A 24,726-nucleotide genomic window follows, 5' to 3' on the forward strand; every position below is an offset into this window, starting at 1 on the left:
CGTTTTCGGCCGAAAACGCTCACCAAGCCCCATTCTGAGAAAAAGCAAGCACGGAGGACGAGAATCGCTGTTGCCCTGCATAGCGTTCCGGGCAGCGGTTACAACCAGCAAGAGAATTCCCGGCTAACAGCTTCTCTCTGGCGGGGAAGTGCTGCACAATGGAGTATTGGATTTTAAATGTCACTCCAGAGCTGCAGGGGGTTAGTGCGAGGTTTATGACATGCTGGCTGTTTCTGAGCTGGTGGATGCTCAACGTCAGAGTTATCTCTCCCATCTTCCAGCCCTGTAAGGCAAGTACCAACAATGTTTTGGAAGGAGATGCTAGGGCCCTCCGGTTATGCACTCCAAAGAGGCACGAAGCAACCATTTATGTGGAGTTAGTTGCTTTGCTCTTGTGTTCCTGTTATTCATTCTTCTCTTATAAAAGAACTGACTCAATCTGCTGGGCAACAGCTTTGATCATCAAAGCCAGTGGACTACCTCAAAATTACTTTGGTCTCTCAAAAGGAGGTACGTGACCCAGAGAAACCAGGGATCGGGAGACAGGGAGATGAGACATCTGTGGTACATCACTCAGGGAATGTCCCTGGACTGCAAACAGGATGGGCATCACCCAGTGCATCGTCCAGGCTACTTTTAAATAACAAAAGTCCTGGAGCTTACTCCACATGCTCTGGGAGAGCATTTCACAGTTTGATCAGTCTTATTATTTGAAAATATTTCCTGTGCTTCCATTTAACTTTGTTTAATTTTGTCATTTGCTAGGTGAAATTTTCAAAAGTTTATACTTTCTTCCACATGCTTCATCAATAAATACAGAGACAACCAGGAGGAAGGAGGGCTGGATTCTGTCTGGGAGCGTGTATGTGTGGCTGGGAGGGTTGGGAGTAAACAGAACTACAGTGTTGGATGCATGGGATAGGCTTAGGAGAAAACAGATCCTGTGTTCAGGTATCATATGTGAATGAATCTATTTTATGAAAATATATGCCTACAATATGCTGGGTGTGACAAAAAAGAAGGGAATCCTGCTCTGTAGCATTTGAGAGCCACTCGCTATCACAGCATGATCCTGCAACTGTAGACTAAAATAAAAATGCTCATGTTTTGTTGCTGTCATAACACAGGGGAAGAATATGAAACAGCCTGCAGTGGTTAAATTCCACTTTCAACACTTGAGTGTAAAGTGACTCATCTGGCAGCACGATGGCTGCATAAAGCCCTCTTTTACCAAGCAGGTCCCTGCACAGTCCTCACGGCAGCTTCTTGCTTTAAAAACCTGAAGAGGACATGGAGATTTTCTTTTATTCTTATTGCTCATTCAGGCACATTCACCTAAAATGGGTGGATGGAAGGGAGAGCTCCTTGGTTTTATTTCCAGCTCAGATGCCTGTATGAGCAAATGTCAGTCTTCATCTCAAGCCGTCACTCAAGTTAGTTGGCTATTCAATAAGTCTAATAATAATAATAATAATGAACTAATGATAAAATAATGATATAATAATAATACCACCAATAATAATACTTTCTACTGCAGTTCTGTGAGAGTTATCTACTGCACATAACACTTCAGAGACAATCTTTTGTGCAGCCTCTGAATAAGCCTTCCCTGTTTGCCTTCTGCTCTACAGCTTTGCCTGGGGAGACTGTGTCACATCAGAGAGGAGGAAAAATCCTGGGGCTATTTCTCATTACAGAAATCATCTCTATTAGCATTTTATTGTTTAATCCAAGAAGTGAGTAACAAAAAAAGGAGTCTCTGAGCTCAAAAACACAACTGAGTTACTATGGCATAATGGTTTTCAAGCATCAACTCAGCCATGGTAGAGAAAAACATAACGCTTTTGGTCCCCCTCTACTATAAAGTGATACATCTTAATATAAATCTCTTATTGAAGTTGAAGTTGGTACATTTTAGCTTGTCTTCGCCATAGCTACGAAGCTGAGTACGAAGGATGGGCTGACACATGACTATTTTATTAATGCACAGTATCTTGTTCATACTTCTGAGCGATACCTTTTGTGGTTCGGGAAACGTGACACTGTATTTTACCTCCTGGGTTAATATGTGTACAGGACCTCAAGAATCTGCTGCAGGACAGAGAGATTTCAGTGAACTCATAGATAAAGAGGCTAGGAGGGCAGCTGGAATCAATTCCACTTCCTCCTGTTATCATTTTATTAGCAGAAATGTTAAGAGCATATCCTAATCTCCCCAAGCACATTGGTGCCTCACTGCTCTTGCCATGTTTGACTACGCAGCAATAGCAAGCAGGAATTCAGAATAAAGAGGATTCAGACTAAACAGATGAAAGCAACTCCAGAATAAAATCAGGCTAGGAGATGAAAGAGTATCCTGAGAGGTAAATGACTTTTCCAAGGTCATACAACCAAGAAGCAGTAGGGCTGGGAGTAACCCAGGGCTCTCGGATCCTGACCTATTGTGCTAACCTTTAACAGTGCTGCCTCCATCTTTCAGCTGAAAAATTCCCCACAGGATGAGAGGGGGAAATGATTGGGCTGTAAAAGCTTTTTTCTTGCCAATTTCATCATTGAATTTTGTGCCAGCATCTACCAAAATGGCTTGTGATGTAGGCCTGTATTTAAAAGGACACGGTGACTTGGGATTGAACCCAGTCAGGTAGAACAAAAGTTAACTATCGTCTAAAACTTCTTTCTCGTGAGACCCACTGCAATGCAGAACAGTTTCCTAGGGAAGTTTTGGGACTTGTTTAAGACTTTTTAAACTAGACTGGATAACTTTCTAGAAAAAACTCTGTAGAAACTGGTTCTGTATCAAGATTTGCTTTTTTTCACTTCCAAGAATCCTTGATGCAAAGACCTTGAACTTAGCCTGCAATAGGGGATAACATGGCATCCTGTGGGAGAAAGAAACAGTAACACACCATTTCATTGAGCAACCACCAGAAAATATCCCAGGAAAGAGCACTGTGGCAGTAAGGAACTTAAGATGTGATTATTCAGTCAGATTTCATTACTGTAATGGGGACTGACTTGCCCTCACTCCCCCACTAGTATCTGGGAGAACATGCTGACAGAGTTTTTTTTTAATAAACTGGATAGTTTGCTGATCAGGGTGTGAGATACAGTATGGAGTTGTATGGATCACCTTGCTATTGTCCCATTCTTGGGTTTTCATCTGTGTGTGGATTAGCTCATAGGACGGCTCCATTGCATCCATGTCTGGCTTGGGGTAGCCGGGGATGACGTTGTGTAGCTGGAACCCGAAGGTGAGAAGCCAACTGTTGACATCTGGAAGGGAAGAGAATCGTCAGTCAGATTATCTGATCACTCAAGCAGGATTTCCCAGGAGAAGGCACACAGGAGGACTCTGTGGTGCCTGGCAATGCAGCAGTCTGGCCAAAATGATATGTCTATTTTATGTGAAAAGCACAAATCTTGATGGTCTTTGAAACAACCGTGTGCCACAGCTGGGCTTTGCACCTCTAACCACAGCCCAATTCTGCACTTTTCCAGCTCTGAAACAAAAGCGTTGGCAATGACCAAACGGTCCAAATTAAAGCCAACTCCATGCCTGCCCTTCATCAGCAGGAACCAGGCACTGCCTTAAGATATACAGGAGAAGCACAGGAGCAACAACACACTAATGGCTGAGGCTGAGCTGCTCCAGCTGGATCAGAAGGGTTGTCCAGTCCTACAGTCAGCTCTGAACATCTCAGCCACAATACTTCTCTTTCTGAGGATTCTCAAAGGGCCTGCAGGCTGAAGACTAAATTTAGAGTTATGTGAGCCAGAATACCAGGACATCCCAGGATGAACAGCATGGTCATTTAGCAGGTGCTCATGGAAGAGGCTCTAGACATATCTTTGGCTTTTTCCATGGCATTTCGACCTCAGTCCCAAGTTTCTGGGCATTTTTCATAAGAAGGTGTAGTTTGAATATTAAACCAGTGTAAAGTCACATGTCATCTTTTATAGTGAGCTTTAAAATCGGCCTCCACACTACCTGCAAGGCACATTATAGTGAAAATAAACATACAGATACAAGACAACGCTGCCTGGGTACTTTTCACAAACCTCTTAGAAGTCCACGAATCATGAGAAAACTGCTGGCTACAAATGATAAACTATTGTCCTATGCAAAAGGAGGACCACTGGCAGTAAAGTGGACATGATGGAAAACCCAGGCATTTGGGACATCACAGAATCATAGAATGGTTTGGGTTGGAAGGGACCTTTAAAGGTCATCTAGTCCAAACATCATTCATGTATTCACTTGACAGTACAGACTCCAAAGTCTTCCCTGATTTTTGATTGCACAGCTATTAGGAATAGCAGCTGAATGTTAATCTGCTGGAGGAAATAATGATGAGGCTGTCTAACTTCTAGATCTGCTTGGGATCAGCATCGCTTCCCCCCTTAACTTCAGAGCATTTGATGATCTCACCTTGTTTGCGTTTACTGAACTCTAGAGAAGGACACACCTGCTACAGTCCCCGAGCAATATCGTGTGCATTTGGCATGCAAATAGCAATTACAAGAAAAAGAAAGGTATGAAGGTAAAGTTTAACTAATATCAGCTCCCAGAGGTCTTAAGTGTTTTGGATATGACTGGGATTGTGTTGGTGATTGCTCTGCTTCCAAGCTGGATGTGTAAGGGGCTTGATTTTCATTTTGCTAAACTCAATAAATGTTGTTGAAACAATCTGAAAAAGGGATCAATTTAAATAATCAAATATGCATCTTTGAATATTTTTTTCTCTATTCCCCATGAGCCTAAATGAGTGTTTTGAAGAGCTGGTCGGAAAAGAAATTATGGATGCAAGCGGCAAATAAGGCACTTCCAGATGACTGGAGAACCAGGAGCCAAACAAACACACTATCTGTTGCTTGTTTTCTTACAGGCCAAAATGTTGAGATTGGGCAGATGTCCAAAAAGCCCTTTCGACAATCCATGTGGAAGGGGGAGGATTTCTGTAATAAAAACACTTCTGTTCACTCAATGTACAGATTGTTTTTGGAGTGTCTTTGAAACAGAGAGATTGGAGGGAGGGAGAGAAATTAAAAGGCTCATTTGATTTTTTTTTTTTTGCTTAGCGCTAAGCCAGCCTGCTTCCAAATCCTTCTCATGTGAAATGAAGACCTTTGATGTACATATTGTGGGCCAGGTGGTCAAGAGAACAAAGTAAAACAGTGAAGGTCAGCATCGGTGCAGGAACCATTTTCCAGCACTTCACAAATGTTGAAAAGGATACAGAGCAGGGATGCTGAACAGCAGAAAAATATGTAACATGTCTGGAAAGATTCAAGACAGGCTTTTTTTTGCTACTTCTCAGAAAACTGACTTTCAAAACATTTGCAAACAGGAGTTTGTTCTTTTTGGGAAGATTTTGGGAAGAGGTGTTGGAATACCCAGAACAAAAAAAAAAAAAAAAAAAAAAAAAAAAAAAAAAAAAAAAAAAAAAAAAAAAAAAAAAGAAAAGAAAAGAAAACAAAAAACACCCAAAAAAACCATAGGAGGAAGGTGTGGAGCTGAGAAAACAGAGGGGAAAATATTAATTTGCCAAGCGGCAGTGACAACTTTTTTGACAGAAAAGTACATTTCACATCACAGAGTTTTTTTCAGCTACAGTAACCCTGCCAACACATTTCACAGTAAATTCATTTGAGGGCAAAGAAAAAGAGTGCTTAATGCAGACACATGTAATGGAAATGTCAGTTCAATCCATCAGGATTGCTGAAGCTGGCAGCAAAGCACTGCGCCATGAAGTGTACAATCTCTAAAATATTCATGTTTAACAATGGGCCTCTCAAAACGTAAATACCTGTTTCCCCTGCTCTCCCCTCCACATGCCTCCAATTTGTACCCACGAGCTCTGAAACCTCATCGCTGGGAAGCCAAAGCGTGTGGTGTTTGCCCGTGGCCTGAGCTCCCCTCAGGACAGGTGGTCCCAGGGTGGGGATGAAGGGAGAGAAAGTGGTTCCCTGTGCCCAAATCTGGGCAGATTCGTTTGTGATGACAAGGACACACTCATCATGGGACCTGTCCATGATATGTCTGAAAGCTTCAGCAGACAGAAATGCCAGAGCGGCAGCCTTGCATCACAGCACTCATCCCATTACATGACCTGTTTCTTCCATGCACTGGGAGGGGAGAAACTTAAAAAATGTATTTGGTCCTTCTTGAAGGACTGAAAATAGAACTTTTAAGACAGTGGAAAAAGCTATTTGGTGCATATAAAACATTAAAGTATCAGATTTGGACATCTTGATGTTATCGTCAGAGCTGGGGGGGAAACTGGTTTGCCTGTTCCAAGACAGGATTGGAAATTTTGTCCTGTCTTAACTTGAGCAGGAAAATAAAAATCTGTTCATAAATCACAAAGCAACTGTTCAAAAACCAGAGCAGTTCAAGACAACATTTTCAAATTATGATCTTCCATTCTGGTTTTTACTTCTTAATTTTCTTTTCCTGTTTTCAATCATTAGTTTACACTTAACTTGAAAAGGCTGAAAACCAAAAAGGAGTTTTTCATTTTAGGCTAGTTTTGAATTTGTCATTTCAACAATTTTGAGAGCTGTTTACAACATTTCTGCTGAGAAATCTCTCAAGCTCTACCCTCTCCCATAAACAAATTCAGTTTTGACAAATGAGCATTTTCTGATGGGAAAAGTTATCTCAAAGTATTCCCTGCCAGCCTTAATTATCAGAGAGAGGCCAACACACAGGATCTTAGTCTGCATCTTTTGGCATATTTTACTTCTCTCATGGCATCATCTTCTCAGCTCTGGAGAAAACAGCTTTTCATTAAAAAAAAAAAAAACCCAACAATCTAATACTTATGATTATTGCAGAAGAACCAGAAAGCATGAATCCTAATGGCGAGAAAAACAAGTGGAATAGAACAACCCAGGATTTTTATTTTGTAACAGTTTTTTGCTATTAAACCAATCTCATCCCAAATATTGCTCATATGGGAAAGTTGTGATAGACGCAGCAGGAACATTTAATAATTAATTCTATCTCCTTAAGAAGGAGATTTCTGATTGTGTCACCTGCTTTTCCAATGGGACGTATATAGAAAAGAGTCCTACCGAAACAGTCCTCTTGAACATTACTAGCAGCGTTGAATAAAGTATGAACATGGGAAGGACATTTAACCTGCAGAATGATTTTCTGTATAAAAAAAACATAGAGCTCACATTACTGCCGTTTTACAAAGTCTGGGGGAAGTAGTTCAGAGGTTATGTCAAGCTGTGAGGTAGGTATGTCCTAAAATCTGGCCTTCAAGTCTAATGCACCTGCTTTTATTGACTCTTAGTAGGAATTGTTAATTCTGTGGGGCAGATTAACTTTTAACTACATGATTAGTGTAGAATCATAGAATCATTCAGGTGGGAAGAGACCTTTAAGATCATCAAGCCCAACCTTTAACCTAAGACTGCCACGTTCACCACTAACCCATGTCCCTAAGCACCACATCTAAATACCTCCAGGGATGGGGACTCAACCCCTTCCCTGGGCAGCCTGATCCAGTGCTTGAACACCCTGTTGGGGAAGGAATTTTTCCTGATATCCAATCTAAACCTCCCCTGGCACAACTTGAGACCATTTCCTCTTGTCCTATCGCTTGCTACTTGGGAGAAGAGACCAACCTCCACCTCACTCCAACCTCCTTTCAGGTAGCTGTAGAGAGTGATAAGGTCTCCTCTCAGCCTCCTTTTCTCCAGACTAAACAACCTCAGTTGTAGCTTCTTGTAAGACTTGAGCTCCAGACCTTTCACCAGCCTTGTTGCCTTTCTTTGGACACACTCCAGCACTTCAATGTCCTTTTTGTAGTGAGGGGCCCAAAATTGAACCCAGGAATCGAGGTGCGGCCTCACCAGTGCTGAGCCCAGGGCTCAGATCCCTTCCCTGTCCCTGCTGGCCACGCCAGTGCTGGCACAAGCCAGGATGCCATTGGCCTTCTTGGCCCCCTGGGCACACTGCTGGCTCCTGTTCAGGTGACTGCTGACCAACACCCCCAGGTCCTTTTCCATCAGGCAGCTTTCCAGTTGCTTTTCCCCAAGCCCATAGCATGGCATGGGGTTGTTATGATCCAAGTGCAGGACCTGGCACTGAGATTTGTTGTACCTCATAAAATTTGTCTCAGCTCATTGATCCAGCCTGTCCAGATCCCTCTGTAGACCCTTTCTGCCCTCAAGGAGATCAACACTCCCACCTCACATGGTGTTGTCAGCAAACTTACTGAGGGAGCACTCGGTCCCCTTGCCCAGATCATTGATGAAGATATTGAACAGAACTGGCCCCAATATTGAGCTCTGGGGAACATCATGTGTGACCAGCCACCAGCTGGATTTAACTCCATTTACCACAACTCTTTGGGCCTGGCCATCCAGCCAGTTTTTAACTCAGCGAAAGAGTACACCTGTCCAAGCCGTGAGCAGCCAGTTTCTGCAGAATGCTGTGGGAAATGGTGCAAAGACTTTACTAATGTCTAGGTAGACAACATTTACAGCCTTGCCCTCATCCACTAAATGGGTCACCTTGTCATAGAAGGAGATCAGGTTTGTCAAGCAGGACCCTCCTTTCATAAGCCTGTGATGGCTGGGCCTGATCACCTTGTTGTCCTGTATGTGCTGTGTGATGGCACTCAAGATGATCTGCTCCATAACCTCCCCTGGCATCGGGGTCAGACTGACAGGCCTGTAGCTCCCCACATCCTTCTTCCAGACCTTCTTGTAGATGGGTATCACATTTGCTAACCTGCAGTCAACTGGGACCTCCCTGGTTAGCTGCTGATAAATGGTTGAGAGTGGCTTGGTGAGCACTTCTGCCAGCTCCCTCAATATCCTTGGGTGGATCCCCTCTGGCCCCATAGTCTTGTGTGTGTCTAAGTGCTGTAGCAGGTCACTAACCATTTCCCCTTGGATTATGGGGCTTCATTCCACTCCCTGTCACTGTCTTCCAGCTCCGGGGGCTGGGTACCCAGAGAAGAACTGGTCTTACTTTTAAAGACCAAGGCAAAGAAGGCATAAATTACCTCAGCCTTTTCCTCATCCTTTGTCACTATGTTTCCCCCTGAATCCGAGAAAGGATAGAGATTCTTCTTAGCCCTCTTTTTGTTGCTAATGTATTTATAGAAACATTTTTTATTGTCTTTTATGGCAGTAGCCAGATTAAGTTCTAGTTGGGCTTTGGCCTGTGCTCTGAAACGGCTGACTGTAATAAAAGGTTTAAGTTGCTGTTGCTATTCTGCTAAAACAAATTTGCATGCCATTTGTTGAGTTGCAAATAAATCTCTAGGCAAAACTGGGTAAACAGCTGCCCCTCTATGAAGAGAAAGGTTATGAGGATGTTAATTGGTAGCTATATTTGGGATATCTGCGGGAATGACAAACGAAGAAAAATAAAGAGAACAAACACCAAGGCAGAGAAAAGGAAACAGGTTTGGGAATTATAATTTCCATCTATGCTAATGAATTAAACATGCCCTGGACAGAGGGGTCAATTGGCAAAGAAAAGGTTGTGTCCATTATATTAAACCCTGGAAAACCTCATGGTGACCAGGATACCGAGAGAGAGGAAACCTATTCACTGATGGCAAGCTTGTGAATCCGTTAATTAATTTAAATGTCTTACCTGTCATGTAACATTTGATATCCTGAGAGTTGCTAATGGGATTGTTGTTTTTGAACATATACAGGTTGAAAGGCATTATGTTATTGCTACTCAGGTGCTTCCACATATCATGGTCTGGACTCGTCCACCGACCCGCTAGCACATCATAGTCTCTCCGTCCCATATGGATAAGCTTTGTGAGGGGGTCATACAGTCCTCCATGGTAGCCAATGATGATCTGGAAGTTGGGATTGGTGTCCATATAGATCTCCCCATATGCTGTGTACAGTATCTGCTTAATCATTAAGCCAGTTCCACTGAAGACAGCCAAAGGAGTGCCAATGTTATCGCAGGCTATGTAGAATTCATCACCGCTGCTGAGCTCCATTGCAAAGAGGTGGCCTTGGAGGTCATAGTAGAGGGAGGTGATCTCGGAGCTCGAGTGGTTGTATAAATGGGTGACCTTGGTTGGGTTGGTCAGGTCTGCGTAGAAGAACTGCAAGTGATGGCCATGGCTGGTTTTGCTAGAGACTCTCCTTCCTAGGCCATCATAGCGGTATTTCACGCTCCACCCACTAGCTTTATTGTAAGCTTTGATGAGCAGGCCAGCTGAATTGTACTCAAAAATATCATTGCCCCTTTGCTTCAGGAAGCCATCTTCATCCATTTTGTACTGCACATCCCCCAGTCTAGTAATCCTGTCCCTGAGGTCGTATCTGAGCGGTGTAAGGCGGGCACTATTCCCCGGACTCAGCAAATGGAGGTTCCCATTTAGGTCATAGCTGTAACGCCAGAGGGGTTTGTCATTGATAGACACTGTCTGCAACTGGCCGTCAGCATCATATTCGTATGAGTACCTAGTTGTGTTTGCATAAGGGCCAACCTTCAGCTCTTTCTTAACTACTCTCCCCATGTTGTCGTACTGCACAGTCATCCAGTACATGAGAGAGCGGAATATCTCATACTGGACCTCCTTCATCCTGCCATAGGCATCAAAATGTTTAGTGTGAGTCATGACAGCAGTGGTGATAATCTGGTTGATATCGTAGTAAATGACTCCAAATTTACCAAATTGCTCAGTTTTGCCTGACACATCATCGTACCTGTAGAGATCAATGGGTAAAGGTGTCTCATTGATGACTGCTTGCATGCTAGTCACCCGAAAGCTGTTGTCATAATTATAGTCAAAGCGTGCATTCACCATGCCTTCTTCAGTGAAGCGGAAAATCTGGCGATCAATGAGGGGTCCTATCTGTCTGTATCTGATGGTGCACGTGAACCCTTCATTCTGCAAGTTTATGGTCTTCAGCATGCCAGCAGTTTCGTCATAAGTGAAACTGATCTTTGTGGTGTCGTAGAGCATCTCAGCTAACTTGGACAGCTTTCCATACTTGTAGATGACACGTCTCCCTGTGCCCAAGTACAGAGTGTTGAGGAGCTGCTCATCCTCTGTGAAATCCTGAATTACTGAGGCATTGCCTTCTGGTGGCCGGTAGATGTTTCTGTAGTAACCAATGGAACGAATGGTCTCTAAAGTCTGACGGGCAACGTTGGGCATGGTCACCGACGACAACCGGTCGTTCTTATCAAACTCAAAGATGTACTGTCTTTGGCTGTGAAGGAGCAGCACCATGGACTGGATGGGAAGGAGAAAAATAGAAATTATAGTCCTGGTTTTCAGGCAAAATTACACTCAACTCTCACAAAACCTGCAATATTCTCCAATCCAAAGAGCAGGGCAAGTGAGCTAAACCTCTCCACCCATAGGATTAAATGGTGAGAGGTATGCAGCTGCACGGCACATGGAGTATCCCCAAGTAGGACTGGGTCAGAGGAAGAAGCAGTTAATGCAGTGAGGAAGGTCTAAGTTTAGAATGCTCAGTTGTTTGAATCAATACCTTATAGCTAGCTCTCTTTACTCAAATTCCCCGTGCCAACAGCTTTTACAGACTAAATAAATAAAATTGATAGAGCTACTTAAACCATGCTTGAAAAAGTATCCCCTGACACTGTCCAATGCCCAATTAATTGTGTCTCTCTATCTTCTGTTACTCTCTTACTGTAAACTTCTGCCCACATGCTTATTTGTTCTGCGATATTTTTTGCATGTAACAAACAATCCACACATATTGTATAATGCAAGGAGCAAGTCATACTTTTTGCTTTTTAAAAGGCATGTTATTGTCATTACCTTAACCTGTTGTAGGGATAGGCTCTATACAAAACTCAGGAATAAAAAATTCCAGCCCCAGGTACGCAGCATATGGTTCTATAGGACACTGGATAGTGTAAGGATGAACGGTGATATCCAGAAGAATTTAAGTCCCATGTCAATCTATGGAGTGCAGACTACAGAAAACACTGCAAAGTGTGCTACAACAGTCTGTCTGGATTCAAGCCTCAAAATTTTAATTACGTGGATTTTCCATGAAGCAGGAATGGGCCACTTGAAGGAGGCAGGATGTCAGACTGTATGGGTTGTTTCCACATGGAAAATCCTACTGGGAATTCCTACTGTTCACTGCACTGATTGAAGATATTTTATATTGCAGTTAGCTCAGCAAAGGAGTGTTGTGCTTAAAAAATCAAATGTCAAAGCTTCATAGCATTAAGACATGCCCTCAGTGTGACTGGGAAGAAACTTCCTATGCTTTTTTTGACTGCTCTTTGGTGGTCTGGCACCAAAATTACTATGTGCACCTTAGTGTAGGTAGAATAGGAGTAATGAACCATAAGGAACATAAATCAGCTGATGTGGAGGAGTGCAGCTCTACTGAAGTCAAAGGAGTAAAGGCCATTTGCCCCAAATGCACCATCTCTGAGCAACAAGAGGATTCTTACCTTCTCCAAGTAAGTGTAGCTCCATGACTTGCCATCAGCAAAGATCCTGGATGTAATTCTGCCAGACTGATCATACTCCATCCTTTCTGACATTGTGCCCCTCTGAATCCCTGCAATGTGTCCTCCTGGGGAATAGGTGACATTGACCCCGTTCAGTCTGCTGCTGGGTGACCAGAGACTGGGCCTCCCTGCCTGGTCATAGAGGATGCGGAGCGTGAACTTGCGGTGGTCATCATAGATTTTTTCCGTCCTTGTCACACGATCAAAGTCGAGGGACAGCAGGTTTCTGTTGTGAACCTACAGGAAAGAGATGGAGGGTTAGGAAGCTGGAAACAGCGTTAAGTTACAAAGACTGTTCCACCAAACACCTCTTTAGGTCACACTGGAGAACATCCAGCTGTTCACTGCCACGGTAAGAGGCAGTTTTGACAACAAAGATTTGTCTTAACGTTGTTTCTGTTGACTTCAGTGAGGAGAGAGGCAGAAAAAGAGGGTACTTTTGAAACACCACCATGGTAAAGGAATATCGCCCATATCCCAAACCTAGGCTTAGGACTGATACAGCAGATATATGATTACAGATCTATGGAAGATGTAATGACAACTTGCTGCAAGGAATATTTGCAAGGTACTCTGCTTATCAAACCTGGGATATATAGACATTTGCTTCCACACACATCAAAATATAATACTTGTCAAAAGAAAGATGGATGTTGTGTCAACATGGTGGAAAAAAAAGAGTTTTTCTCTGAGTTTATTGAATATACTGGAGGTTAATCCTTTCCCCTGAGATATGGAGGCCCTGACCACTGTAGATGTTACACAGAGCAGGAACTTTTCTGTGGGAGCTGGAATTTTAACTTCATTGTCCTGGGGTTATTCGGTGTTGCATAATTACACCCCTGCTACCTTCACTGCCTCTGCATTTCCAAAGATCAAAGGTATCTACTTCAAAGGTAGGAGCAGAAATACATTTTGATGCAAGGATTGTAGTGCACAGCAATACAAAAAGGAGCTGATAATACAACTCATGTTTAGCTGCGTGTGCAAGGAGACTTACAGAGCCACATCGTCACAGTAGCAAAGTACTCAGCAAGGACAAAACCTCCCCACATTCCCAGTATGAGCTCGCCAGTGAAATCAGCTCTTTCCCCATCCCACCAGTTCTGAACCTCTTTCAGCTGGTGAACCCCTCTTTCCTAGAAAGGTGCAGATTCTTCTCGGATGAATTTCAAACTCCAGACAGCTGACTTGATTTTCAGTTCCCTTTGCATCTCTTCAGCTGCAGTCAATAAACCAGGGTTTGCAGGTTACTGCAAGTTCCTTTTCCTTGCCCAGGTAAAGCCTTTTCTTTCTCTGAGTAAAGCTGACACTCCTGACCTAAGCAATGTTCTCAGCCCTGGTCCAGCTTTGATCGTGACCATTACTTTAGGATGTGTGATTGAATTTCCACTATATTTTTGAGGGATGTGGGAGTATCTGAGAGCTAAACAACAGGAGAAAGGATGTGATAGAGCCAATGGAGAAGGGACTGGAGGGACAGGAGAGGGAAGGGCAGGACAACTGCGGTGCTTTTGTGCTGCCTAGGCAGGAGTCTGTGCTGAAACCTGGAGAATGGGGACACTGCAAAATTTGAATTCAAAAGAAAGCATATTAGGAGCTGGGGTTGGAAGAGACAAAAGAACAGCTGAGAAAACCTGCAAGTGAGCTGAGGATGTGCACAGCCAGCTAGCTGAGAGAGAAGGAATTGGTGCCATGATGTAAATGGGGAGATGATGTGGCAAGGTAGATAATGCTCCAATTGAATGTGTGTGAAATAGAATGTAAATGGGCAGTGGGAGAAAGAGGGAATCAGCCAACAGCTCACTGCAACAGTCAAGCTGGGAAATAACTAAAAAGGTATCAAACCTCTAAGTACAGATGTACACATGTAACTAACAGAGCAATTTGGTATCTCATAGGTGCTTGCTGCTATAAATAGAGAAACAGAAGTAGCGATTGCTTGCAAAAATAATAAAAAAAAAAAAAAAAAGCAAAGAAGGAAGGAATAGTATCTCTGCTTTCCATCTATTCACAGAGCTGCTCCAGCCTGGCAGCTGCAGCTTCTTCTGCTACTGGACTCTGCCAAGAGAGCTGGAAAGAGCCCTTCCAGGGCTGGGACAGTGATCCAGGCTCAAAGTGGCCTCCCCGATCCCTACACCAGCAGCAGTGCAGTTCACTGTGCTGGAAGGACCAAATAACAGGTCCCGAGATAGCTCTTAAGCTCACTCCAAATCTCTGTATCCCATAACTGGTGCCCTAAGTCATTCCACTCTCCTCATGCTCTGGCAAGCAATTTCTGTGGGACTAGTTGGAACCATTCTCCCTTTTCATGATTTTATTTTTTTTTTAATGATTTGTTTTCTCGTGCTCTCTCGGTGTAATTGTCTCCTCTGTGAGAAGTGTGGCAGTGCCAACAGCCACTCCTCAAGGTGACGGGCAAAATGAACCCTACACTGCCAGGTAGCCTCTGAACAGGGCCTAAATCTTTTTGATCCTTGTTCAAGGGCATGCCTTGAATAGAAGTGAATTTTCTGCGGAAGAACTGACAGGGCTGCAGGCTTCATTCCAATAACCGTGTTTTATGGTGAGCATCTAAATAAGGTGACATCCTACATCCTGGAGTCCTTGTCCTGGAACAGGGTCTGAAAAGCTCCTGCAAAAAGCTTTTGCCCCTCAGAGCATTTGACAAGGCTTGTGATGAGCACAGGATTGAGACAGGGTAAGTTTAAACCCACAGTTCACAGTGATGTCCCCTCCATAATGTGTGAGAGACTAAATTTAACCCCGACCTCATGTTCCACATTACCTTATTCAATCCCTTAACCTGCTCTGGAAAAGCATGAGAATAAACACGCCACCATCTCTGATTTCTCCAGTGCTTCCTACGGAGCTCCTTTACCTTAAATTATAATTAAACAACATGCATTGATCTCCCCGGGAGCACAAGAGCACAAAAAGGGAAGATGTCTCATGAACACCCTCTGACAACCTTCAGCAGAGGAGGGCAAACAATACTTCTGCAATGAGAACTCCGGGAGCCAACAATATCCATGTGATAAATGGCTGCCTACAAAGCAATTTCCCCAGCAAATTGCTAAAATCATTGCGGTGGCCATATCCAGAGCTCGACACCTTACAGAAATTGCAGACGATGCTGGACTGTCCTCAACACACCAGGAATGGTTAGCAGCATATCACAAGAGACCTCTCTGGTCCTGTTGGTTCTGGGGACCGTCTGGGATACTAGGTCTTGATGTCACCATTAACCTGCTGCCAAGGTCTTGGGAAAAACAAAGTGAGTTACAATGGGAGTTTCCATGGTTAAATAAATAAAAGAGCTGAGCCAGCAGCTCTGTCTCTTTTGGCTGTTTCTATTTGCTCCACTGTCAGAGATTATTTTACGTCCTTTATTTAAAAACTCAAGTTTGTTTAAAAAAAAAAAAAGGCAAACGCAAAGAAGGAGCTCTCTGTTCCTTGGAGCAGAGTTTACCTAACGCTCTCACTGCAGATGGATTCTGTATTGCTGTAGGCCAATGATGGGTTGAATTTGTAGCCAGCCGATTTGTGGAGCTGTTTCAGTGCTGGGTGGGTGGATCAGAGCATCGAAACTTTTCATGGGGTGTGTGGAACAGGAGATGGGAAAGGGGCTGCTTTAACATATTACTGCTGCTTTCCTGCTGCCTGGCCAAGTGCAGAGCCAGGTCAGCGTTGGTGGGACTGGGAAAAAGGCATCAGAGCTGGCCCCTTTCCCTTCATCCATGCAGAAGTCCCTGCCCTGTGCCTTATCCCTGCAGTAAACATATGCATTTCATTCTTTCCTGGGGAGGGTCAAAGAGGCAGCTCTGAAACTGGCCTCCTTGTCCTGGGAGCTGGTTGAGCTCATGGCAACATGGCAACCATGGGACAAAGGGCCACAAGTCATAAAATGTGGATGCACGCGATGGCAGCAGGAAGGATGCTGGTTTCAGGGGAACTCCCTCTTTTACAGTGGCCAGATCCTGTTCTCCTCATTCTCAAAGGCTTCTTGGAGCGATGCTGCAGCCTGTCTGGGCATGATCTTTCCTCATGGAGCACCGTGTCTTTGCTGCTGTCTCATGCAAGCAGTGGGGAGAGTGAAAGTAGTGATTTACGCACATATGGCAGAAATGATAACATTTCCCAAAATGAACAAAACCATTTTGAACTTAACTTGCCTAAGCTTCTCCCTTGCCAGGGAAAGCAGCAATTACTGGTATGAGGGAAGAGGAGAACATGACACAGAGAGTATGTTAAATGCCGGACAATCCCCAGGGAGGCAATTAGCACCTTGCAGGTTTATGTCTTAGGGGTGCAGATGCTGCCATGCAGGTACAGACAAACAGCTTAAAGCGTCTGGTACACCCACAGCTACTTTGAAGCCCTGAACAGAGCCATAAATGAGTCCTTCCACCATGTAAGATTCTCTTCTGCTTCACTAGAAGGGCCCTGATAGGCTCAAAATGTGAATAAATGCTGGCAGATTTATAGGGACACAAGTAACCAGCCTGAAAACTCATTTTGCAAGTGTTTTTCCAACTGCAGTACAATATAAAACAAAGACACGTTCTGCGTTTGAATCTACTGTTAAAATTTTGGAAGATAAAACTGACACGAGCAGCTGAGCTGCGGCTAAATGATTGGAAACTGCTTTGAACACCAAATAGCTGTGACACAGCTGCAGATTTCAGAAGGCTCTCTCCTTTCAGAAAAGGACCTGTCTGATATTTTCATTGGTTATTAAAACCAAAATAAAATAAAACCCCCAGGACAAACCAAACAAGAAGGGTGATGCCAACTGATCTGCAGACATACTGCAGTTTGCAGTGAAGGAGCGGCTTCAGCTTTCACTACTGTTTGCAGTTTTTCTCCTGATAACAAAATATGAGGGAATTGACACAAGGGGAAAAGAACAGAGGCTGGGTTGGGGAGGGTGAAGAACAATACTTGACAAGTGTGAGTGAGGAGAGACGGGAGGAATCACACCAAGGTGGCAGGGGTCACACAGCAGGGAACAGGGAGAGGTGAAACAGCAAGGACTGGGAAACACATATCCTTAAACCAGAGCATTAATATTTACTGCAAAGCTTAAGTGCGAATAAATAGCTGCAGTCCTTTTGCTGTGGTGGCATTACACAACACTAAGCTTTTTTCTCAGAAGGTCTGAATTTGCCAGGTGCTGAGCAGCTTCCCAGGAACCACTCATCAGCCCACGACTCTGAGACTCGCAAGGAACAGGGTGATTGCACAGGACTCGCTATTACAAGTTACCAGCCTTGCCAGCGGTTAGCAGAGGAATTACAGGTTTATTGGGCATGATCTTTAAACAGCCCTGACAAGTCTGTGGTGCGTTGTGCAGAACAATGTTTGCAAAACACGTCAGTCTCAAGCACAGAAAGGACCGTGCTCCTGGAGGAGACAGCACCATCAGGCTGGAGCTGTTTGTAACACTTCACTTCGGGGAACAATGGCAATTGTGATGCGATGCCCTGCGAGCCCAGCTCTTCAACAGCTTCAGTGGATTAGCAGCTTTCAGGAATCTTGAGATTTTTCTGAGGCTGTCCAGTTAATAATCATAGCATCACAGAACAGTTTGGGTTGGAAGGGACCGTCAAACATCATCTAGTTCCAACCCCCCTGCCATGGGCAGGGCCACCTTCCACTAGCCCAGGTTGCCCAAAGCACTGTCCAACCTGGCCTTGAACCCTTCCAGGAAGGGGGCAGCCACAGCTTCTCTGGGCAGCCTGTGCCAGGGCCTCACCCCCCTCACAGGGAACAATTTCTGCCTTAGATCTCATCTAAATCTCCCCTCTTTCAGTTTAAACCTGTTCCCCCTCATCCTATCCCTACACCCCCTGATGACGAGTCCCTCCCCCCGTTCCTGCAGCCCCTTTCAGCCCTGGGAGGCCGCTCTAAGGTCTCCCCGGAGCCTTCTCTTCTCCAGCTGAACTCCCCAACTCTCTCAGCCTGTCCTCATATACTTAGAAAGCTTTCATTGCTCAGGTATATTACTGCCAGCAGCACAGGTAGAAAATACCCACACTAATTGGTGCAGTATTTTATAGTTATGATCATCCCTTGCTTGCTTAAACAGCCTGACATGATGGTTAAACCTGCCGTGTCTGATGGGAGGTCACGCATTCCCAGTGATGCAGAGGACTTGTAAGCAAATCAGCAATACTACCTGTGATGGCTAAGAGAACGTCAGCACATAAGGGGACATAAGGATATATTCAAGTCATAAAGGTTGTGTCACTGAGGGTGAACAGCTAGTTCTCTGTCCTGCAGCCTCATCCCTATTGCAGACAATACAAATCAGCCCTGTCCGTTTTCTGTCGTGAGACTGGGGACTGGTGAGATGGCAAGTGGAGTCCAAAACTTCTCATGCTGCTCACTCACCCTCAACCGACGTCCAAAGACGGTGACCTGCCCTCTTGCTTGCTCCTTCCTCTGTCTCCACTCCACAAGATTGAGGCCGTTGTCGATGGGCAGGGTGACATTCCTCTTCCCCACCGTGGGGTTGACGGTGCCAGCCAGCAGATGTGGCTCAGTCTGCAGGGCCACCTCCATGCCGTTAGCGAGCATCAGCCTGAGAGAGCCATCGGCGCCGATGTAGTAGCTGTTTCGGACTTGGTCTGAAGACAGAAAAGAGATCTTTATAGATCTGGATATAGCTCCAGCTTTTTGTTTGCTCCCTCACCCAGGCTTCATCAGTATTTCTGATGGTTGCACTCTGTCACTCACCTGTCCCACTCACAGTGAGCAAAACACTGGTTTCATCAGTGAAAGTAAAGATGGACAATCTCTTTTTTCATTCTGATGAGGTTCTGCACCTCAAATTATTGCAAAAAAGTCTTACACAGGTTAAAAAAGGCACCAGCAGAAAAGCTGTGTAATAGCCTAGTAAAGGACATGGGTTCAAACCTCTTCCTCTAGGCTAAAACACTGGGTGGTGAGATATTAGTTTTAAATCACAGTCTGGCTGAAACCTTGCCATGCTTTTATATCCTAAAGATCCCAATTTCACTACAATATATGAAAAAGTGGGGCCACCTACTTTCCCCAGCTTATTCACTGCCTCTCACAAGTGACAGGAAATTGCACAGCAAGTTAATGCTAACCAGTTCCCCAAACAACAGCCAAACCTCTTCACTTGGGAAGCTTTCAGGAGGCAACTGAAGTCCTCATGTCTGGAGAGAAAGAAGAGGCACTAAGCTCCCACACATCTCTCTACATCTGGCCTCTACTAGCTCCTGAAAGATCAGCAGATTTTGAGGCCAGGATTTGGGAGTTCGGGAGTAGAAGAGAAGAACAATATCCTTTCCACATCTTTCAGGAACTAGGCAGGCTGAAACCCTGTCCTTTGAGTCTCCAGCTGGCATTGCTCTCGGCAGAGAGGAGCTCATGAAAAGTAAGAAATTATGAGACTTGCTCGGTGTAGAATGGCTTTAAAAGCACATTATACAAAGACTGCCTTAACTGAAGCTCCTCAAAAGCTGGAAAATATTACAATTTCTGTCTCCCAGGCTGCCATAAATACCTAATTGTGAATAAAAACACCCATTAAAAATGCATGTCAATTGTTTTTCCATTCTGAGGCAAGTTGGGTTTTGTTCACTAGTTGCTCTGCTATAGCTCAGCAGGAAACAAGGTCACAGCATAATTATCTTCTCTCGTCTGGATGAAATAGATCAGCAAAGAGCACAGTTTGGTATAATTAGGAAAGGAAACCTGACACCAGTTGGGCTTTTTTATTGTGAGTCTGATCCTGCTCCTGTAGTAGCCAGCTGGAGTCTTGCCATACTGATCTCAGCAGGACCACAACTCAACTTACTGTACGCAGTAGTGATGGTGTGAAACTGCTGTGGCACTGGATTTTGCCATTATAAATGTACAGCAGTGACCCACGGTGTAGATCCGAGTATTTTAGCTGTACCACTGTGTACTTCAGTTGACGGTCTTTTGACATAGACTCCAGCAGGATCAAACCCACTCCATGCTTGATTCTGCAAATGGAGAGAAGGGGGGCAGCTGGTTGTCACGCTTTTGTTCTTAGATGCTTGGTTTGGTGAGGAAGTGGCAGGAGATGTGCTTTAAATCAAACCAGTGAAATATCTCCATACAGCTATTATATTCCTCCTTCCTTTATCCTTCACCAGGAAGCAGAGGAAAGCTTGAAGCTCTCCATGAAGTTCACCGGACTTTGTGATGTTCCCTTCATGTCACATAGCGTCACAGAGGGGTTATGGTGGATTGTCACCAGCAGTGTGGTACAATGTGGGTTATGTAAATCCTCCACTTTCAACATTTTCCCAAAATAATACTCTTCCCTGGCTTTGAAAGTAATTTCTCAAGGGCTGCATGAAATCCAGGAGCCACTGGATGCTGTATTTTATGCTGCTTTGGCTCTAGGGCACTAGTGCCCTATTTTGGCTTTGAACTAAATGCTCACTTTGTCATTAATCGGAGGACAAAATCCCACAGAGATGCTGAGGTGCCTGTTAGCTGTAGAGGCTCCTAAATCCATCCTACAAGAATCTGTAACCTTCTGGAAATGTCTTCTCATTTCCAGATGGAGTGGACACCTTCCACTAGCCCAGGTTGCCCAAAGCCCCGTCCAACCTGGCCTTGAACCCTTCCAGGGAGGGGGCAGCCACAGCTTCTCTGGGCAACCTGTGCCAGGGCCTCACCCCCCTCACAGATGACTCACATTTTACCTGTGCTCAATACATCCATGGGCAACTCCAGTGGCCCTTGTTTCAGTTTCTACAGTGCTGCCATGAACAGCTATCCCAGTTTGGGAATTCACAGTCCCTAACGCCTGTGGGAAAGCCACCCTCATCAGGTCTCAAGCCACCCCTGCTGCAACGTTATCCAGATCTTCATTTTAAGATAAGTGCATTTCTTCAGACCCAAACAGTTTTGTTAATTTTATACGTCTGAAGATGGTTGAGCTGTTTGTAATACTGCATGTCCTAAAGGCAAGAGTGCCCCTGTGCTGGAGGGCAGTACAATGAGATAATTGACCGTGGCACCATTATGTAACTGTGCCTTCAGCTCTGGGTGTATAAATCACATCATGGTCAATTATCTCACTAAAGGGCCCCCAACAGCGGGCTCTATTGCTTAATTAGGCTCTTGAGGTGAAGCCAACCTTGTGTCTGTGCAGTTGCCAGACGTCTTAATGCGAGTGGACGGGATGGGGCGGGGTAGGTTGGCTCTGCTTTGCAGGCTGAAGTAGAGTAAGAAAGTCATTGTGTTCCCCTACATGAATAGTGAGGACGGCTTGAAGGGGCTGGCACCCTCTCGGTCGCCCTCTCCAAAGGCAGAAAAAGCAGCGTTCAGGCATAGCAGGCACTTTGTTTTAGGAAAGCTTGCTGTTATTATAGGGAGGGGGAGGGAAATGTGTGTCCCAGAGATGTGGGAACAAATGTGATCTGGAACATGTTGGTCTCACTTGGAGCACTTGGTTCTTCACAAGGGGAAATTATGTTTGACACCCCATTCCCATCAGGCAGAGACTATGAGTGAATGAGAGCTGGGCTGTGAAAAAAACACAGTCTGATGGTCCTTTTCCTTCCTCCCAAGCCCCAGGGAACAAAAGTGATGGGTCACCCTCACTTAAGGAGGCTTCAGCTTTCAGAACTTGGAGATCCAGGTTGGCATGGTTTGTGCACTACAGCTTCCACCCCTACCAGTATGTCAGCACAGTGCTCCCCTGATATTTATTCCTCTTTTCTTTCCTACTTCATCACCTTTTTTTCCACCTCATCAGTCCTCTACTTCCCCACCTTACCATCTCCAGCAGAACTATGGTCATTTCCAACAGCCACACACCAATCCCACAGGTCCTACCCTCGCTGTCCACCTCTCTGTCCTCCTTTGTGCTGCACCACACCAGCCCTTTAGCTCAAACACAGACCTTTTGGGGACAGCAATGGTCATTTTTCTGGATGCTGCCTTGTGAGCGTATGAACAGCCAGTGAACAAAGAATCAGAGAAATCTCCAGCAACCAGCTGGAAGCCTGTTCCAGGAGAGTAACTGTTAAGTTAGAAGCCATTAAGAATGAAGCAAAGGGGTCAGCTGGAAGCATGGCTAGATTTATGCAACCCTTTTTGTTATAACAATAATGGTAATGATGACGGAGGAGTGTACTGCATGGGGACTGCACGGCAAGGGGACTGGATGAGAATGAAGCAGAAAACAGCTGCAGAGCAACCATGGTGCTGGGGAATGTGGTTAAGTAGGTGTGAGTGTGCGTCTGTACCAGCATGTGGGGAGCTGTGGGGCGCAGAGGATGCAGGTGATTTTTGGTGCTGGGATTATCAAGACGATGCCTGTTTCCTGATGGATAATCCATTGTGTGCAGCTTGGCTGGGAGAAGGACAGTGGCCCAACTCACCTTGGAGCAGGGTGTAGAAGGCTCCTGATGCTGACAAATTGGTTGTTATTGTAACATCGTCCTTGCTGGAGGTTTCCACCTGGACGTGCACGGAGCTGTCGGTATCGCTGCGGAAGCTGCTCACTTGGCCAGTAGGGAAGGTCACGTTGGTCAGGCGGCCAAAGCTGTCGTACCTGAAAGGGAGGGTGGAGTGAAGTCAAAAGCATCAACAGAGGAGTGGGATACAGGAATCATCCTATAAAGCAAGGACCAAGTTGTTAAGTCTTTACCCAGATTCTTCACAGAGAAAAATGCATTGTCACTCTGTCAGACTGTCTTGACTTTTTTGGCTTCATGAGAAGAAAATCACAGCTTTTAGCTGAAGAAAATCAAGCAAAGAATAGAAAATTACTGAGTAAGTATTAGCCTGCATTTTAACAACATTTTTCCGATACTTATCATCTGCACTGTTTCTTGTTTACAAGACTAACTTTATTTCCCATCCACTGTGCTGTGACTTAATGGAAAAGCACTGGCCTGTGCATCCTGTCTAGTAGAATCAGGAGTTTCTGAAGGCCACCAACTATATTCTCTGGTTGTGTCCTAAGCTCTTCAGCAATTTTATTTTTTTTTTTAATTTATTTATTTTTTTTCTATCTTATTTTAAAAGCTAATGTTAAGGTAGCAGCAAAGACCTGCCAGATTGGCCACTTTGGGTAGAGAACTGTTCTTTGTGAATATGGTGTAGAGCCCTTAGCACAGCTGGGACCCCTACGTCTATCTTTTACTGTTCCTAGAACCATATGGAAGGACTGATTTAAGAGTGTACAAAACCAGTTCAGTTTTCACCCCTACTGAGTCCTTGGCTTTTCTATTGAGGGAGTCGACGTAAGCACCACGAAGGAAGGTTTCTGTGATGTGGACACCTGTGTACCAGGACCTAGATGAAATAAGCTACATAGATGCAGGTCCCACAGCAGTTTACAAGCTGGGGGGATGTTTTTTCAAGAAAAAGCAGCAGACACCTGTGCTTAGATGCCTCCTGAGTCAATGGATCAAACACACCATCCTGCCTTCCATCTGTGGCATTGGGTGCCATTGGGTCACAGACTGAGCTAAGAACAGAAGGTTGGCAAGGGACCTTTGCAGTGAGGCTACTGTAAACTGAAACAGAGAGCAGCCCAAAGCTCTACTGGCTTATCTCTGGAGAAGTGTTGGACCTTCTGATAAGACAGACCTTCAGGGAAGGGATATTTAACTAGTCAGGTAGAAACAGTAGAAAAATTCCAGCAAAAGCAATCAGTGGCAACATTGGACTTTTTTTCAAGTCCTGCCCATATATCATTTAAGAATGATTTATATGATATATAAGAAGTTCATGTCAAGAAAATTTATCACTTGGGGATGGAAAGCAAATGGTGGGTGAGCAGAGAGGACTCATTCTCCTGCAATAGCCAGTGGCAAGGCTCTGATGGATCATGGTGACCAGTGAAAGGCGCCATTCCTCGGAATGATAAAGCCATGTAAATGCTACATTAAGGATAACAAGCTCAGAAAACATGACCTAAGAGGCAAAGCCAAAAGAGATGATCTGATTTAGAATAAACAAGGAAGTGGGAAGATGCCACCATGAAAATGGTTGTTCTGAAGAGAATTGTAATTAGTTGTTTATCATGTCTACTGAGGATGCGATAAAAATTAATCAGCTTGAATGGAAACACAGAAGATTCAGATCAGAAGCTGGAGAACATTTTCCAGGCCCATGGTTGCTCCAAGCAGAGGAACAGATGGAGTGCTGGAAACCCCATTGCCCAATGCTTTTAAGAATAGGTGAGAGAAGTG

At 44.6% G+C, this 24,726-nt stretch overlaps 1 protein-coding gene across 9 annotated transcripts in view; it reads right to left on the reverse strand.

Moving 5' to 3' along the window:
- The window catches only part of TENM4 (teneurin transmembrane protein 4), a 601,633-nt gene that overhangs the window by 8,238 nt on the left and 568,669 nt on the right, over positions 1–24,726 (reverse strand). For all 9 annotated transcript variants that reach the window (XM_026843650.1, XM_026843624.1, XM_026843595.1 and 6 more), the window contains 5 exons: positions 22,906–23,078; positions 18,902–19,137; positions 12,446–12,742; positions 9,626–11,240; positions 3,131–3,273 (listed from right to left, as the gene is read on the reverse strand). In XM_026843650.1, the coding sequence (XP_026699451.1) occupies positions 3,131–3,273; positions 9,626–11,240; positions 12,446–12,742; positions 18,902–19,137; positions 22,906–23,078 (2,464 nt within the window). The remainder of the gene's footprint in view (positions 1–3,130; positions 3,274–9,625; positions 11,241–12,445; positions 12,743–18,901; positions 19,138–22,905; positions 23,079–24,726) is intronic.

Source organism: Athene cunicularia, assembly GCF_003259725.1.
Source record: "Athene cunicularia isolate RWA chromosome 1 unlocalized genomic scaffold, athCun1 chr1_part1, whole genome shotgun sequence".
Lineage (NCBI taxonomy): Eukaryota > Metazoa > Chordata > Aves > Strigiformes > Strigidae > Athene > Athene cunicularia.